This window comes from Gobio gobio (assembly GCF_949357685.1).
Source record: "Gobio gobio genome assembly, chromosome: 18".
NCBI classification, from domain to species: Eukaryota; Metazoa; Chordata; class Actinopteri; order Cypriniformes; family Gobionidae; genus Gobio; species Gobio gobio.
The window spans coordinates 47,947,895-47,962,894 of record NC_137111.1 but is presented as its reverse complement, the minus strand read 5'-3'; the positions used below and the strand labels follow the sequence as shown (position 1 = coordinate 47,962,894).

The following is a 15,000-nucleotide window of genomic DNA, read 5'->3' as shown; positions in this document are numbered from 1 at the left end:
TGACCCCACTCCATGCCGACGAAAGCACCCGCAAATTCTTTAATATTTTTCATTGTTGCAGTTTTTTTTTACCACTTTGTTATTTTGGCTCGGAATTTCGTTTGCTGGAAATATGAACTGAATTTAGAAATTACATTTGAAATTAAAAACTTTTTGTTTAATAAACAAAATACATTTTTTAAGCGTTTGGAGTGGAGTAGGCTACATGCAAAACGTAGCCTATATAGATTTATAGTTATGTTTAAATATTAGCCTATTATATTATTATTTAATTTTTATATGTTGATGATGAAAAGTGAATTGTATTTTAATTTTGATCAAGGTTTCATAAACTAATTGCCTGTAGCCTATATTTAATACATCGGAAGCAAAATAAGAACGGCGGGAATGCATTGAACCCACTGGCCTGTTTCCGCGGCCGTTGAGTAAAGCTGAAAGCGTCTTTCTTTTTAATACATTTCTAGAATGTCTTAATTACAGTAGGCCTTATAGATAGTTATGATATTTGTGGCTGCACCGGGGTCCGTCATTACAAGGTTAAAGTTACGCCACATGAGCGGTCCATGGCCACCTGCTCTGTAAAGAACTATAGGCTACATCAATAAATTAGGCTAACAATTTCAACCTGGTCTCATTGTGAAAATGTACCTCTGGCAACGTTTTTGCAAACCGCCAAAATACGTACCAATATGTACATATCACTGCAGTTTCAAAGTGAAATGAACAGGCAGTAAAACAGCAAGCACTTTTTATCGTTTTTTTTCCCCATGTAAATGAATACATTTTGGAGTTTGCGTCACTTAATCTGCTCCATATGCTCTGCTTTTTTTATATAATAAGTTTGCTCAGTAGCTCAGCTGGTACAGATTTGTACTTGTAATAATGAAAGCTCAGGTACGAATCCCGTGAAAGACAAGTCATGATAAAAGAGCTCAAAGATGAGTTCACAGAAGCTAACAAGACATGGTTACTATTGTATTTTTGTCACATTTGCTTTTGTTAACACAATCGGTTAGGTTTAGGGTTTAGTGTAGGTGTACGTTAAAAAAACAATGTCACAAAACGTCAGATTGACGCTCATCTGTTCCGGGAAAAAAACGAAGCTTTTGGCGGCACCCAGTGGACATTTCACTTTGAAACTGCAGTGATATGTACATATTGGTACGTATTTTGGGGTTTGCAAAAACGTTGCCAGAGGTACATTTTCGCAATGAGACCAGGCTGAACAATTTCGTGCTATGGGCACTGCCACCGATACAGGCAGCGGATGAGATATTTTACGCTGAGCTTCTGCTTTTCAAACAAGTGTGACAAAGGCATGGGCTAAATAAATTCTCTAACATGGATACAGACATAGTTATATATACACACATCACTATACAACACATGTCCTTATTAGGAGAAAAATATGTCGTTTTAACAACATACAATCTCGTTATTACGAGAAAATTATGTCGTTTTTATGACATTAGATTTCGTTATTACTACATAATTGAGTGGAAAAATAATATGTATGTGGCAGAAATGCGTCTCCGTATTAAATAAACACGTGTGTGTGTTTTAAATAAACACATAGCAAAACGAGTTGTGCGGTGTCCCGGTGTCACCACCACTTTTCAAAGCAAAGTTACGCCACTGATTATTATAAACAGAACGGGCTGTAAAAAGCCCAGACGGAGAACTGAGAACACAGAGATTCAAGAACTGGCATCGTTTCATTGACCCGAACGAGTTAAACGCGGCTTCACTCTAAATATAGAGGTAGCATGACGTTCAACAGCAGTTTCGAAATCCTCATTAAGAGGCACTTCTGTGGAAAATCTCCTCCTCTACAGCTGCAGTGTGTGTGTGACGGCGACACACTCATTATGAGCACGAGCTCACACTCGACTAGTTCAGACTCTGGAGCTGCTGCAGTCACACACACGCAGAATGGAGCAGATCAACAGATTCACGGCTCCTAAACTCAGGTAAGAGTCACGGGTTCTGCTTCACAAACTCTAAAGCCAGTAGAACAAGGAGAGCACATTTGTGCATTTGTCAAATCTATATTGCATGTAGGCCTAATAGTTTTTTTTTTTTAATAACAATGTTTCTCTCAAAACATGTAAAAACTTATCGCTGGAAGCTTTTGAAATGTCATTAGTAAATCATACATAATGTAAAATCATGATTTCTCAAGACAAGAACTGTGTGATCGTGTGACTGAAGTGAGAGAGTGTGTGGAGTTTCTGAGGACCGTGTGTTTGTTCATTACACTCGAGAGGAGAGGAGAGGATGAGTGGAGGAGAGAGGAGAGAGGAGAGGAGAGGATGAGTGGAGGAGAGAGGAGAGGAGAGGAGAGGAAAGGAGAGGAGAGAGGAGAGGATGAGTGGAGGAGAGAGGAGAGGAGAGGATGAGTGGAGGAGAGAGGAGAGGAGAGGAGAGGAAAGGAGAGGAGAGAGGAGAGGAGAGGATGAGTGGAGGAGAGAGGAGAGGAGAGGAGAGGAAAGGAGAGGAGAGAGGAGAGGATGAGTGGAGGAGAGAGGAGAGGAAAGGAGAGGAGAGAGGAGAGGAGAGGATGAGTGGAGGAGAGAGGAGAGGAAAGGAGAGGAGAGAGGAGAGGAGAGGATGAGTGGAGGAGAGAGGAGAGGAAAGGAGAGGAGAGAGGAGAGGAGAGGATGAGTGGAGGAGAGAGGAGAGGAAAGGAGAGGAGGAGTGAGGAGAGGAAAGAGGAGAGAGGAGAGGAGAGGAGAGGAGAGGAAAGGAGAGGAGAGGAGAGGAGAGGAGAGGAGAGGAGAGGAGAGGAGAGGAGAGGAGAGGAGAGGAGAGGAGAGGAGAGGAGAGGAGAGGAGAGGAGAGGAGAGGAGAGGAGAGGAGAGGAGAGGAGAGGAGAGGAGAGGAGAGGAGAGGAGAGGAAAGGAGAGGAGAGGAGAGGAAAGGGGAGGAGAGGATGAGTGGAGGAGAGAGGAGAGGAAAGGAGAGGAGGAGTGGAGGAGAGAGGAGAGGAAAGGAGAGGAGGAGTGGAGGAGGAGAGGACAGGAAAGGAGAGGAGAGAGGAGAGGAAAGGAGAGGAGGAGTGGAGGAGGAGAGGACAGGAGATCTATCCATCATCTATCCATCCATCCATCCATCCATCCATCTGAATATCTATCCATCCATTCATCCATCATCCATCTATCCATCTGAATATCCATCCATCCATCTGAATATCCATCCATCCATCTGAATATCTATCCATCTATCCATCCATCCATCTGAATATCTATCCATCCATCCATCTGAATATCTATCCGTCCATCCATCCATCTGAATGTCTACCCATCCATCCCTCTGAATATCTATCTATCCATCCATCCATCTGAATATCTATCCATCCATCCCTCTGAATATCTATCTATCCATCCATCCATCTGAATATCTATCCATCCATCCATCTATCTAAATATCTATCTATCCATCCATCCATCCATCCATCCATCTGAATATCTATCTATCCATCCATCCATCTGAATATCTATCCATCCATCCATCTATCTAAATATCTATCTATCTATCCATCCATCTGAATATCTATCTATCCATCCATCCATCCATCTGAATATCTATCCATCCATCCATCTGAATATCTATCCATCCATCCATCTGAATATCTATCCATCCCTCTGAATATCTATCTATCCATCCATCCATCCATCTGAATATCTATCTATCCATCCATCTGAATATCTATCCATCCATCCATCTATCTAAATATCTATCTATCTATCCATCCATCTGAATATCTATCTATCCATCCATCCATCTGAATATCTATCCATCCATCCATCTGAATATCTATCCATCCATCCATCTGAATATCTATCCATCCATCCATCTGAATATCTATCCATCCATTCATCTGAATATCTTTCCATCCATCCATCTAAATATCTGTTCATCAGTGGCGTAACTTTGCTTTGAAAAGTGGTGGGGACACCGGGACACCGCACAACTCGTTTTGCTATGTGTTTATTTAATACGGAGACGCATTTCTGCCACATACATATTATTTTTCCACTCAATTATGTAGTAATAACGAAATCTTATGTCATAAAAACGACATAATTTTCTCGTAATAACGAGATTGTATGTTGTTAAAACGACATATTTTTCTCCTAATAAGGACATGTGTTGTATAGTGATGTGTGTATATATAACTATGTCTGTATCCATGTTAGAGAATTTATTTAGCCCATGCCTTTGTCACACTTGTTTGAAAAGCAGAAGCTCAGCGTAAAATATCTCATCCGCTGCCTGTATCAGTGGCAGTGGCCATAGCACGAAATTGTTAGCCTAATTTATTGATGTAGCCTATAGTTCTTAACAGAGCAGGTGGCCATGGACCGCTCATGTGGCGTAACTTTAACCTTGTAATGACGGACCCCGGTGCAGCCACAAATATCATAACTATCTATAAGGCCTACTGTAATTAAGACATTCTAGAAATGTATTAAAAAGAAAGACGCTTTCAGCTTTACTCAACGGCCGCGGAAACAGGCCAGTGGGTTCAATGCATTCCCGGCGTTCTTATTTTGCTTCCGATGTATTAAATATAGGCTACAGGCAATTAGTTTATGAAACCTTGATCAAAATTAAAATACAATTCACTTTTCATCATCAACATAAAAAAATTAAATAATAATAAAATAGGCTAATATTTAAACATAACTATAAATCTATATAGGCTACGTTTTGCATGTAGCCTACTCTCCAAACGCTTAAAAAATGTATTTTGTTTATTAAACAAAAAGTTTTTAAATTCCAAATGTAATTTCTAAATTCAGTTCATATTTCCAGCAAACGAAATTCCGAGCCAAAATAACAAAGTGGTAAAAAAACTGCAACAATGAAAAATATTAAAGAATTCGCGGGTGCTTTCGTCGGCATGGAGTGGGGTCAGACATGATTTCTATTGAGTGTTGTTTTGCAGAAATCATTTCTTTAAAGTGAATTTCGTTTTCTATAAATTGTATTTTAATTTTGATCAAGGATTCATAAATGAATGGCCTGTATAGGCTATTTAATACATAAGAAGCAAAATAAGAACGGGATTGACGTGCGTAACGAACCCACTGGCCTGTTTCCGCGGCCTTTGAGTAAGGCTGAAAGCGTCTTTCTTTTTAATACATTTCTAGAATATATGTAGCTATTACAGTATAGCATACAATATATTACTGTAGGCCTGAGTTATGACTAATGCGCACCGGTTATGCCACTGATGCGAACATGAGCGGTCCATGGCACCTGTTACCCGTAACGAAGTGTAAAACTTTGAGTTATCATCATGCAATTTCAAACATTTCGCTCGTCTCTGTATGTGGCAGCAATGCGTCACAATAACCTGCTGTAAAAGTCGATCATTCTTTACAGATGGCGCGGTATGTTTGGAAAGAAGACGAGCTCTTTATTAAACTCATAAAAAAAACAATAGAATATAAAATACCACAATTTATCAAGACCTTGAAGCAGATAAGAGAGAGAAACACCTCGTATGTGCCGCTCAAGTATAAGGAGCTTTCCTTGCCATCAGTGCTTGAATAACACACGCGTCTCCTTCCAGTAAAGATAATGGCGTGCGGTGGATGGGATATACATAAACCTAAAAACATACGTGACATAATTTTTGGAATGACTTATCACGTGAGAAAAAAAAATGTTTTAGTCGCATAACATCAGTTAATGGAAACGCTGTCATTTCGCAATATTTTTTTTATCGACTATTAGGAAATATGGCAAAAGTTTTGCAAAAATCTGTAATGGAAAAAAAAGCTTCTGACCGGCGGAAAAATCTGTTAAATGAATGTTTTACGATTTGTAGATCGTGCTTTTGTTTTAATACACACCTTCCGCAATCTATTTTTCAATTACTTTTAAAAAGTGGTGGGGACAATATCGAGCCTGGCAAAAAGTGGTGGGGACATGTCCCACCCGTCCCACCCGTAAATTACGCCTATGCTGTTCATCCATCCATCTGAATATCTGTTCATCCATCCATCTGAATATCTATCCATCCATCCATCCATCTAAATATCTGTTCATCCATCCATCTGAATATCTATCCATCCATCCATCTAAATATCTGTTCATCCATTCATCTGAATATCTATCTATCCATCCATCCATCCATCTGAATATCTATCCATCCATCCATCTAAATATCTGTTCATCCATCCATCTGAATATCTATCCATCCATCCATCCATCCATCTGAATATATATCCATCCATCCATCTGAATATCTATCCATCCATCCATCTAAATATCTGTTCATCCATCCATCTGAATATCTATCCATCCATCCATCTCTAACCATCCATCCATCCATCTCTATCCATCCATCCATCCATCTCTATCCATCCATCCATCCATCTCTATCCATCCATCCATCTCTATCCATCCATCCATCCATCCATCTCTATCCATCCATCCATCCATCTAAATATCTGTTCATCCATCCATCTGAATATCTATCCATCCATCCATCTAAATATCTGTTCATCCATCCATCTGAATATCTATCCATCCATCCATCTCTAACCATCCATCCATCCATCTCTATCCATCCATCCATCTATCCATCCATCCATCCATCTAAATATCTGTTCATCCATCCATCTGAATATCTATCCATCCATCCATCTAAATATATGTTCATCCATCCATCTGAATATCTATCCATCCATCCATCTAAATATCTGTTCATCCATCCATCTGAATATCTATCCATCCATCCATCTCTAACCATCCATCCATCCATCTCTATCCATCCATCCATCTATCCATCCATCCATCTCTAACCATCCATCCATCCATCTCTATCCATCCATCCATCCATCCATCCATCCATCCATCTCTATCCATCCATCCATCTATCCATCCATCCATCCATCCATCTCTATCTATAATCGATACTTTACTCAAAGACCCTTTACATTTGACCGAAAGTGACAGTAAAGTCATTCATAAATGTTACAAAACTTGATCTTTCTGTTCATCAAAGAATCCTGAGAAATAAAATCTATCACGGTTTCCACAAAAATATGATTGTTTTCATCATTGATAATAATCATAAATGTGTCTTGAGCATCAGATCCTCATATGAGAATGATTAGTGAAGGGTCATGTGACACTGAAGACTGGAGTAATGATGATAAATTCAGCTTTGATCACAGGAATAAATTACACTTTATACATTGATCAGGCATAACATTTTAAGTTTGAGGCGTCGGCCTCCAAATTCCCCAGATCTCAATCCAATCGAGCATCTGTGGGATGTGCAGAACAAACAAGTCCGATCCATCCCACCTCGCAACTTACAGGACTTAAAGGATCTGCTGCTAACATCTTGGTGCCAGATCCAACAGCACAGCTTCAGGGGTCTAGTGGAGTCCATGCCTCGACGGGGAACACAATATTAGATAATGTTATGCCTGCTCAGTGTATATTCACATAAAGAACAGATTTTTAACATTATAATAATAGAAATCAATTTTTCTGTATTTCTGATCAAATAAATGCATCCTTGGTGAGAAGAAGAGACTCATGGCGTTTTGTTTTTCAGGCAACTCCAAAAAATTGTTCAAGACATAAAGAAGAATGACGACAGCCTCTTCAACAGACTAAAAAGGTATGTTATATTCTGTATACTTCTGGACGAATTAAAACACGACAGGAGAAGAAAGTGCAATTTTAATATTTTATGTTCTGAGCTCGTTCGCAAACAGACACGAGGAAACATCTGGTGACCGTCCTCAAACACATTTCCTCTCACTTCCTCTATTCATTCAGAGGAATAGTCCCTGACAGACCATTAGGTGTGGCGTGCATGACGGAAACAATATTATTTGCCTCAATAGCAAGCAATTGTTATTAATGCAAGGACACCTGCTGCACTAAAACACTCATTATAGTGACATTAAAACCCCAGAACAGTTTGGACTCTCTTCTGTTAGCGAATGCAGCGTTTGCCAAGTATTGTTCATGCTGATGAATGGGGGGGGATATGAAACTTCTGTACACTTCAATGCATTTTTGTTCCGCACCATTTGCACTCCAGACATGAATAATTGCTTGTGTCTGAACTGGATTTAGAGCAGTAAAATGTTTTCATTTTGAAGGTTTCAGAACGAGCAAGCAGCTAATATTCTCAAAACCGGGAGAAATACGCTGGACCGGTATGATCAATGTTTCACTGCGTTTCTGTGCTGGGAATCCTAACTCATGAAAGCATGCATGTGTGTGTGTGTGTGTGTCTTACGTCCAATTGCCAGTAGGTGTGTAGGTGCTTAAAATTTGCTTTTTGGGGTTATTTGTGAATTCATAATGCATGCTCTTCTCTGTCTGCATGTGATGAAATGGCACCAGACAGCCACCGTAGCGTCATCTTTGTGGTGTCTTACTATAACCTGGCTTTTAACTCTAACAACCGTCTCATTATTGTTTTGCCAATGCATCCCGCCTTTGTGTGTCTTTGCTTTTACATGCAATTATATGATGCGGTGTTTAAATGTTGCTGACGAATGAAAAATATAATCCACTCTCTCGCTCAGCACATTATCACTAATCCACAACGTGCTGATATCAACACTCAAGAACTTCCTGTATTTTGGGTTGTTTTCAATTTTGTTTCAGAATAAAGAAGAAAGGACCTCCGAAAGTGCCAGCAAGAGACTATCAAGGCAAGTCTCTCTGAACGGCGACAATGTCAAAACTTAATTTTTCTTTTGCATGCAGATTTTTAGGTGTATTTCACATATGGAATTAAGTAATATCTACTTAATTATGTTAAGTAAAATTAACAAAGAAAATAACTCGGCCAGTTAAAGGTTGTTGAGTCATTTCTATTTTGCCATACACCGTTTCAAGTACATTTTACTCAAACGATGCAACACTGAATTGAGCCACGCTTTTAAACCGTACACTCTAAAAAATGCTGGGTTAAAAATAACCCAAGTTGGGTTGAAAATGGACTAACCCAGCAATTGGGTTGTTTTAACCCGGCGGTTGGGTTAAATGTTTGCTTAAAACAACCCAATTGCTCGGTTAGTCCATTTTCAACCCAACTTGGGTTATTTTTAACCCAGCATTTTTTTGAGTGTATGCTAAACTTAGAACATCTCAATAAATAATACAGCAGATATTGTGTAGACATCAAAACTACATAATAGAAGTAATGCGGTACCCACACCATCACAGAGATCTCAATATACACACACTAATGGAAACATTCATTGCATCATTTTTGAGTGTGAATGCGTCATTTTGTGTAGAAAATGAACTCCAGACGTCACAAAAGAACAAGTTACTACACCTAACAACAAAATGCAATGATAAACAGTGGAAAATGCAACCTTATTAATGATTAATTATGCCCCAGTGCATGATGGGAACACCAGTATCAAAAAGCTGAGAAGGTTTTACCAAATTTTATAACGTTGATATTTATGCTTTAACTTCCACTTTTTTTAGCACTACTTTGCGTTCGCACTTTGTAACAAATCCTTCCCTCACGAGTCAAAAAGACCCTAAAATTATACTTACTTTTTTTTTTTGTCCAGAAACCTTTTCATTTAATTTTGATAATATTTTTTCTATTTTTTAATGTAATTTTTGTGGACTTTTTTTGTTCTTTTGTATTTTATTTACCTTTAAATCACTAGATTTTATCAATAAATAATAATTTATTAAATATTAATTTATTTAATAAAATATCAACTCAAATTCCAAATAACTCACAATTTCATGCATAACTCTTTTAATTCAGCTCAGAATATCTCGCATTGGGTATCTCTGCCGACCTCTTATAATAATAAAACATGATATTTCATAACTCTTATAGCTCTATATGGAGCAAATTAGCTGTTCCGCTGGGTCCTAAAGTCAGTTCCTCTTCAGAATGCATTCAGATTCACATGTAGACATTTTAAATTTACTTTTGGGTAAAGTTTTAGTATTTTTAGTTTGAATTTGGGGCTTTTTTAGGGTTTTCTATGTGTACTGAAGCATTCCATTCATTCCTAAGGGGGAAGGATTTGCTACTTTTTTCAATTTCAATCAGAAAACTCCTCGAATCCAGTCCATTTTTTTATTTAATTTTTTAATTTTTTATTCTTGGTTCAAGTGCGACAAAAGTCCTAGGGTCTTGGACCACTCCAATGAACACTACATTTTTAATAATATTAATAAAAAATTAGTATCGGGTCAAATTGACCCGAGGGAAGGATGAGGGTTAAATTCTTGCCTGAACTAACTTAGAAATTATATTTGTTTTTTTTGTTTTCTGTGGTATTCACCACAGATCTGACCCTTAACAAAGACTTCAGCCATAAGAAATATTATAAAGCATAATAATATCATTCAGTGGACCCAAAAAAGGCTTCAAATGTCATGCATGACAGTCAGTTTTCACAGGTGTAGTTCATTGCACTGGCATTTATGGACCATCAGAACACAATTATATCCTTTTAAGTGAAATAACCTGAGGACAACTTTTATGTTTTGAGCAATCAACACTCAGCATACATATATTCAGACCCTGACCTTATGACCATGTTGTGTCATTTTTCAGGCGAAGCTCCGGATCCTGAGAATTACTCTGACTCAGATTTTGTAAGTGCATTATTGGTCTTCTTTAGTAATATCTCTTCAGTGAAAAACACTGCTCACTTACAGGAGAAACAGAACACATGGAGCATTAGTAATAATCTCATGACTGGAGACCCATAAACATGCCATTCAATCAGCCATTTCTGTTTCACAATAGTTTTAGGCAACAAAAAAATTGTCTTATTAGTATCTACTCATGAAATGTATGTGGTGTTTGAAAAATTAAAAATTAAAAAAAGTAAAAAAGTAGACAATTTACTTGAAAAGTGAAATGAAAAACGAATTCTGGTGCAACACATTCTAGATTACATTCTAGAAAACAACGACAGAGAAAACCCTAAGCAACCATTGAGAACCCATTAGCAACATCCTGACAACCACACAGATCACCCTAGCAATGCCTTAGCAACCGGTCAGAACACCTTAGCAACCACACTCTATAGCATTATTGTGGCATGTTTTGCAAAAACATAACTATGTATGGATGATGGATGGATGGAACGAGACAGTGGTGGATGGATGAATGGATGGATGGAATGAGACATGGATGATGGATGGATGGATGGAACGAGACAGTGGTGGATGGATGGATGGATGGATGATCAAGACATGAATGGATGAATGAATGGATAGAATGAGACATGGATGATGGATGGATGGATGGAACGAGACAGTGGTGGATGGATGGATGGATGGATCAAGACATGAATGGATGGATGGATGGATGGAATGAGACATGGATGATGGATGGATGGATGGAACGAGACAGTGGTGGATGAATCGATGGATGGATGGAACAAGACATGAATTAATGGATGGATGGAATGAGACATGGATGATGGATGGATGGATGGAACGAGACAGTGGTGGATGGATGGGTGGATGGAACAAGACATGGATGGATGGATGGATGGATGGATGGATGGATGGATGGATGGATGGATGTATGGATAGATGGATGGGACGAGACAGTGGTGGATGGATGGATGATGGATGGATGGATGGATGGATGGAACAAGACATGAATGGATGGAATGAGACATGGATGGTGGATGGATGGATGGAACGAGACATGAATGGATGGATGGATGTATGGATAGATGGATGGATGGATGGATGGATGGATGGATGGATGGGACGAGACAGAGGTGGATGGATGGATGATGGATGTATGTATGGATAGATGGATGGATGGATGGATGGAACGAGACAGAGGTGGATGGATGGATGATGGATGGGTGGGTGGGTGGAACGAGACAGTGGTGGATGGATGAATGGATGGATGGAATGAGACATGGATGATGGATGGATGGATGGATGGAATGAGACATTGATGATGGATGGATGGAACAAGACATGGATGGATAGATATATGGATTAATGGGACGAGACAGTGGTGGGTGGATGGATGTAAGGATGGATGGATGGATGATGGATGGATGGATGGATGGATAGATGGATGGATGGATAGATGGATGGATGGGATGAGACAGTGGTGGATGGATGGATGATGGATGGATGGATGGATGGATGGATGGATAGAACAAGACATGAATGGATGGAATGAGACATGGATGGATGGATGGAACAAGACATGAATGGATGGATGGATGGATGGATGGATGGATGGATGGATGGATGAATGGGTGGAACGAGACAGTGGTGGATGGATGAATGGATGGATGGAATGAGACATGGATGATGGATGGATGGATGGGACGAGACAGTGGTGGATGGATGGATGGATGGATGGATGGATGGATGGATGGATGGCTGGATGGATGGATGGATGGATAATTAAAAAATATGAATAAATACTATAATATACAACAGTCTCAAATCTCAGGGATACTAAAACCACACTGTTGTGTACATCTAATTGAATAAATATGAATTACATTTTATTTGAAAGTAGGTGAAATTTTCTAAATGAATGAGCAAAAAACAAATAGTGTTACAGTTACAGATTCTCCACGATTACTGTTGTGAAAGCAGAGCAAAGAGAGACATTGATCACGCCTTAAATATTACAGGACAGTGATACATATGAGGAGCCACAGGGTGACCATGACGACAACTACGAGCCTCCACCGAGGTCAGAAGGTCACTGCGTGAAGGGCTTTACCGTCGGCCCGTCCATCACAAGCCCCAGAGGAGAGTATGTAGGTGAGTGAGTATCACAACTAGCCAGATCTCAGCCACATTACTTAAAGTCTTTATGAGTGAGTCACTGAATCATTCACTCAAGAGATTCATTCAAAAACACTGATTCATCCAGTGATGAAACAAGTGAAGTCTTTATGAGTGAGTCATTGAATCATTCACTCAAGAGATTCGTTCAAAAACACTGATTCATCCAGTGATGAAACAAGTGAAGTCTTTATGAGTGAGTCATTGAATCATTCACTCAAGAGATTCATTCAAAAACACTGATTCATCCAGTGATGAAACAAGGGGAGTCTTTATGAGTGAGTCATTGAATCATTCATTCAAAAGATTTGTTCAAAAACACTGATTCATCCAGTAATGAATCAAGTGATGTCTTTATGTGTGAGTCATTGAATCGTTCACTCAAGAGATGAATTCAAAAACACTGATTCATCCAGTAATGAAACAAGTGAAGTCCTTATGAGTGAGTCATTGAATCATTCACTCAAGAGATTCATTCAAAAACACTGATTCATCCAGTGATGAAACAAGTGAAGTCTTTATGAGTGAGTCATTGAATCATTCACTCAATAGATTTGTTTGATTCATCCAGTGATGAAACAAACAAGTGAAGTCTTTATGAGTGAGTCATTGAATCATTCACTCAAGAGATTCATTCAAAAACACTGATTCATCCAGTAATGAAACAAGTGAAGTCTTCATGAGTGAGTCATTGAATCATTCACTCAAGAGATTCATTCAAAAACACTGATTCATCCAGTGACGAAACAAGGGGAGTCTTTATGAGTGAGTCATTGAATCATTCATTCAAAAGATTTGTTCAAAAACACTGATTCATCCAGTAATGAAACAAGTGAAGTCCTTATGAGTGAGTCATTGAATCATTCACTCAAGAGATTCATTCAAAAACACTGATTCATCCAGTGATGAAACAAGTGAAGTCTTTATGAGTGAGTCATTGAATCATTCACTCAATAGATTTGTTTGATTCATCCAGTGATGAAACAAGTGAAGTCTTTATGAGTAAGTCATTGAATCATTCACTCAAGAGATTCATTCAAAAACACTGATTCATCCAGTAATGAAACAAGTGAAGTCTTCATGAGTGAGTCATTGAATCATTCACTCAAGAGATTCATTCAAAAACACTGATTCATCCAGTGATGAAACAAGGGGAGTCTTTATGTGTGAGTCATTGAATCATTCATTCAAGAGATTCATTCAAAAACACTGATTCATCCAGTGATGAAACAAGCGAAGTCTTCATGAGTGTGTCATTGAATCATTCACTCAAGAGATTAATTCAAAAACACTGATTCATCCAGTAATGAAACAAGTGAAGTCTTTATGAGTGAGTCATTGAATCATTCACTCAAGAGATTCGTTTGATTCATCCAGTGATGAAACAAGTGAAGTCTTTATGAGTGAGTCATTGAATCATTCACTCAAGAGATTCATTCAAAAACACTGATTCATCCAGTAATGAAACAAGTGAAGTCTTCATGAGTGAGTCATCGAATCATTCACTCAAGAGATTAATTCAAAAACACTGATTCATCCAGTAATGAAACAAGTGAAGTCTTTATGAGTGATTCATTGAATCATTCACTCAAGAGATTCGTTTGATTCATCCAGTGATGAAACAAGTGAAGTCTTTATGAGTGAGTCATTGAATCATTCACTCAAGAGATTCATTCAAAAACACTAATTCATCCAGTAATGAAACAAGTGAAGTCTTCATGAGTGAGTCATCGAATCATTCACTCAAGAGATTTGTTAAAAAACTGAATCAGTGTTTTTGAATGTATCTCTTGAGTGAATGATTCAATGACTCACTCATGTTGACTTTGCAAGGCATTATCATCCGACTTCCTTACACGGAAACACAAAAGGTTTTGAAGATGTTTTGCAGAATGAAATGTGATTTTTCTTTGAAATGGGTCACTCTATGGCCTGTGCTTTCTTCAAAGGTTCCTCTTTTGTGTTTAACGGAATTGACTGAGTTTGAGTAACTGATGACTTACTAAAAGGTTCAGTTCTACAAAGGAAAGCTCTGGTTAAGCAGTGACTTCCTGTGTCTTTCTTCTGAACCCCAGACAGCTGTCGTCGTCCGGCCAAACCAAGCGCTCCTTTCCATCTGCACCAGCGGCACAAACCCCCGCAACCGACCCGCCGCAGTCCGGCGGAGGAAGATGATGTAACCGC

At 38.8% G+C, this 15,000-nt stretch overlaps 1 protein-coding gene across 4 annotated transcripts in view; it reads left to right on the top strand.

Annotated features, from left to right (window-relative positions):
- Positions 1 to 15,000, top strand: part of blnk (B cell linker) — a 56,062-nt gene that overhangs the window by 20,833 nt on the left and 20,229 nt on the right. For 2 of the 4 annotated variants that reach the window (XM_079843627.1, XM_079843626.1), the window contains exons 4-9: positions 7,583 to 7,648; positions 8,139 to 8,195; positions 8,653 to 8,699; positions 10,589 to 10,629; positions 12,660 to 12,792; positions 14,892 to 14,992. In XM_079843627.1, the coding sequence (XP_079699753.1) occupies positions 7,583 to 7,648; positions 8,139 to 8,195; positions 8,653 to 8,699; positions 10,589 to 10,629; positions 12,660 to 12,792; positions 14,892 to 14,992 (445 nt within the window). Of the gene's footprint in view, positions 1 to 1,865; positions 1,971 to 7,582; positions 7,649 to 8,138; positions 8,196 to 8,652; positions 8,700 to 10,588; positions 10,630 to 12,659; positions 12,793 to 14,891; positions 14,993 to 15,000 lie in introns of those variants that run through there. The other 2 variants (XM_079843629.1, XM_079843628.1) reach the window with 2 other exon arrangements.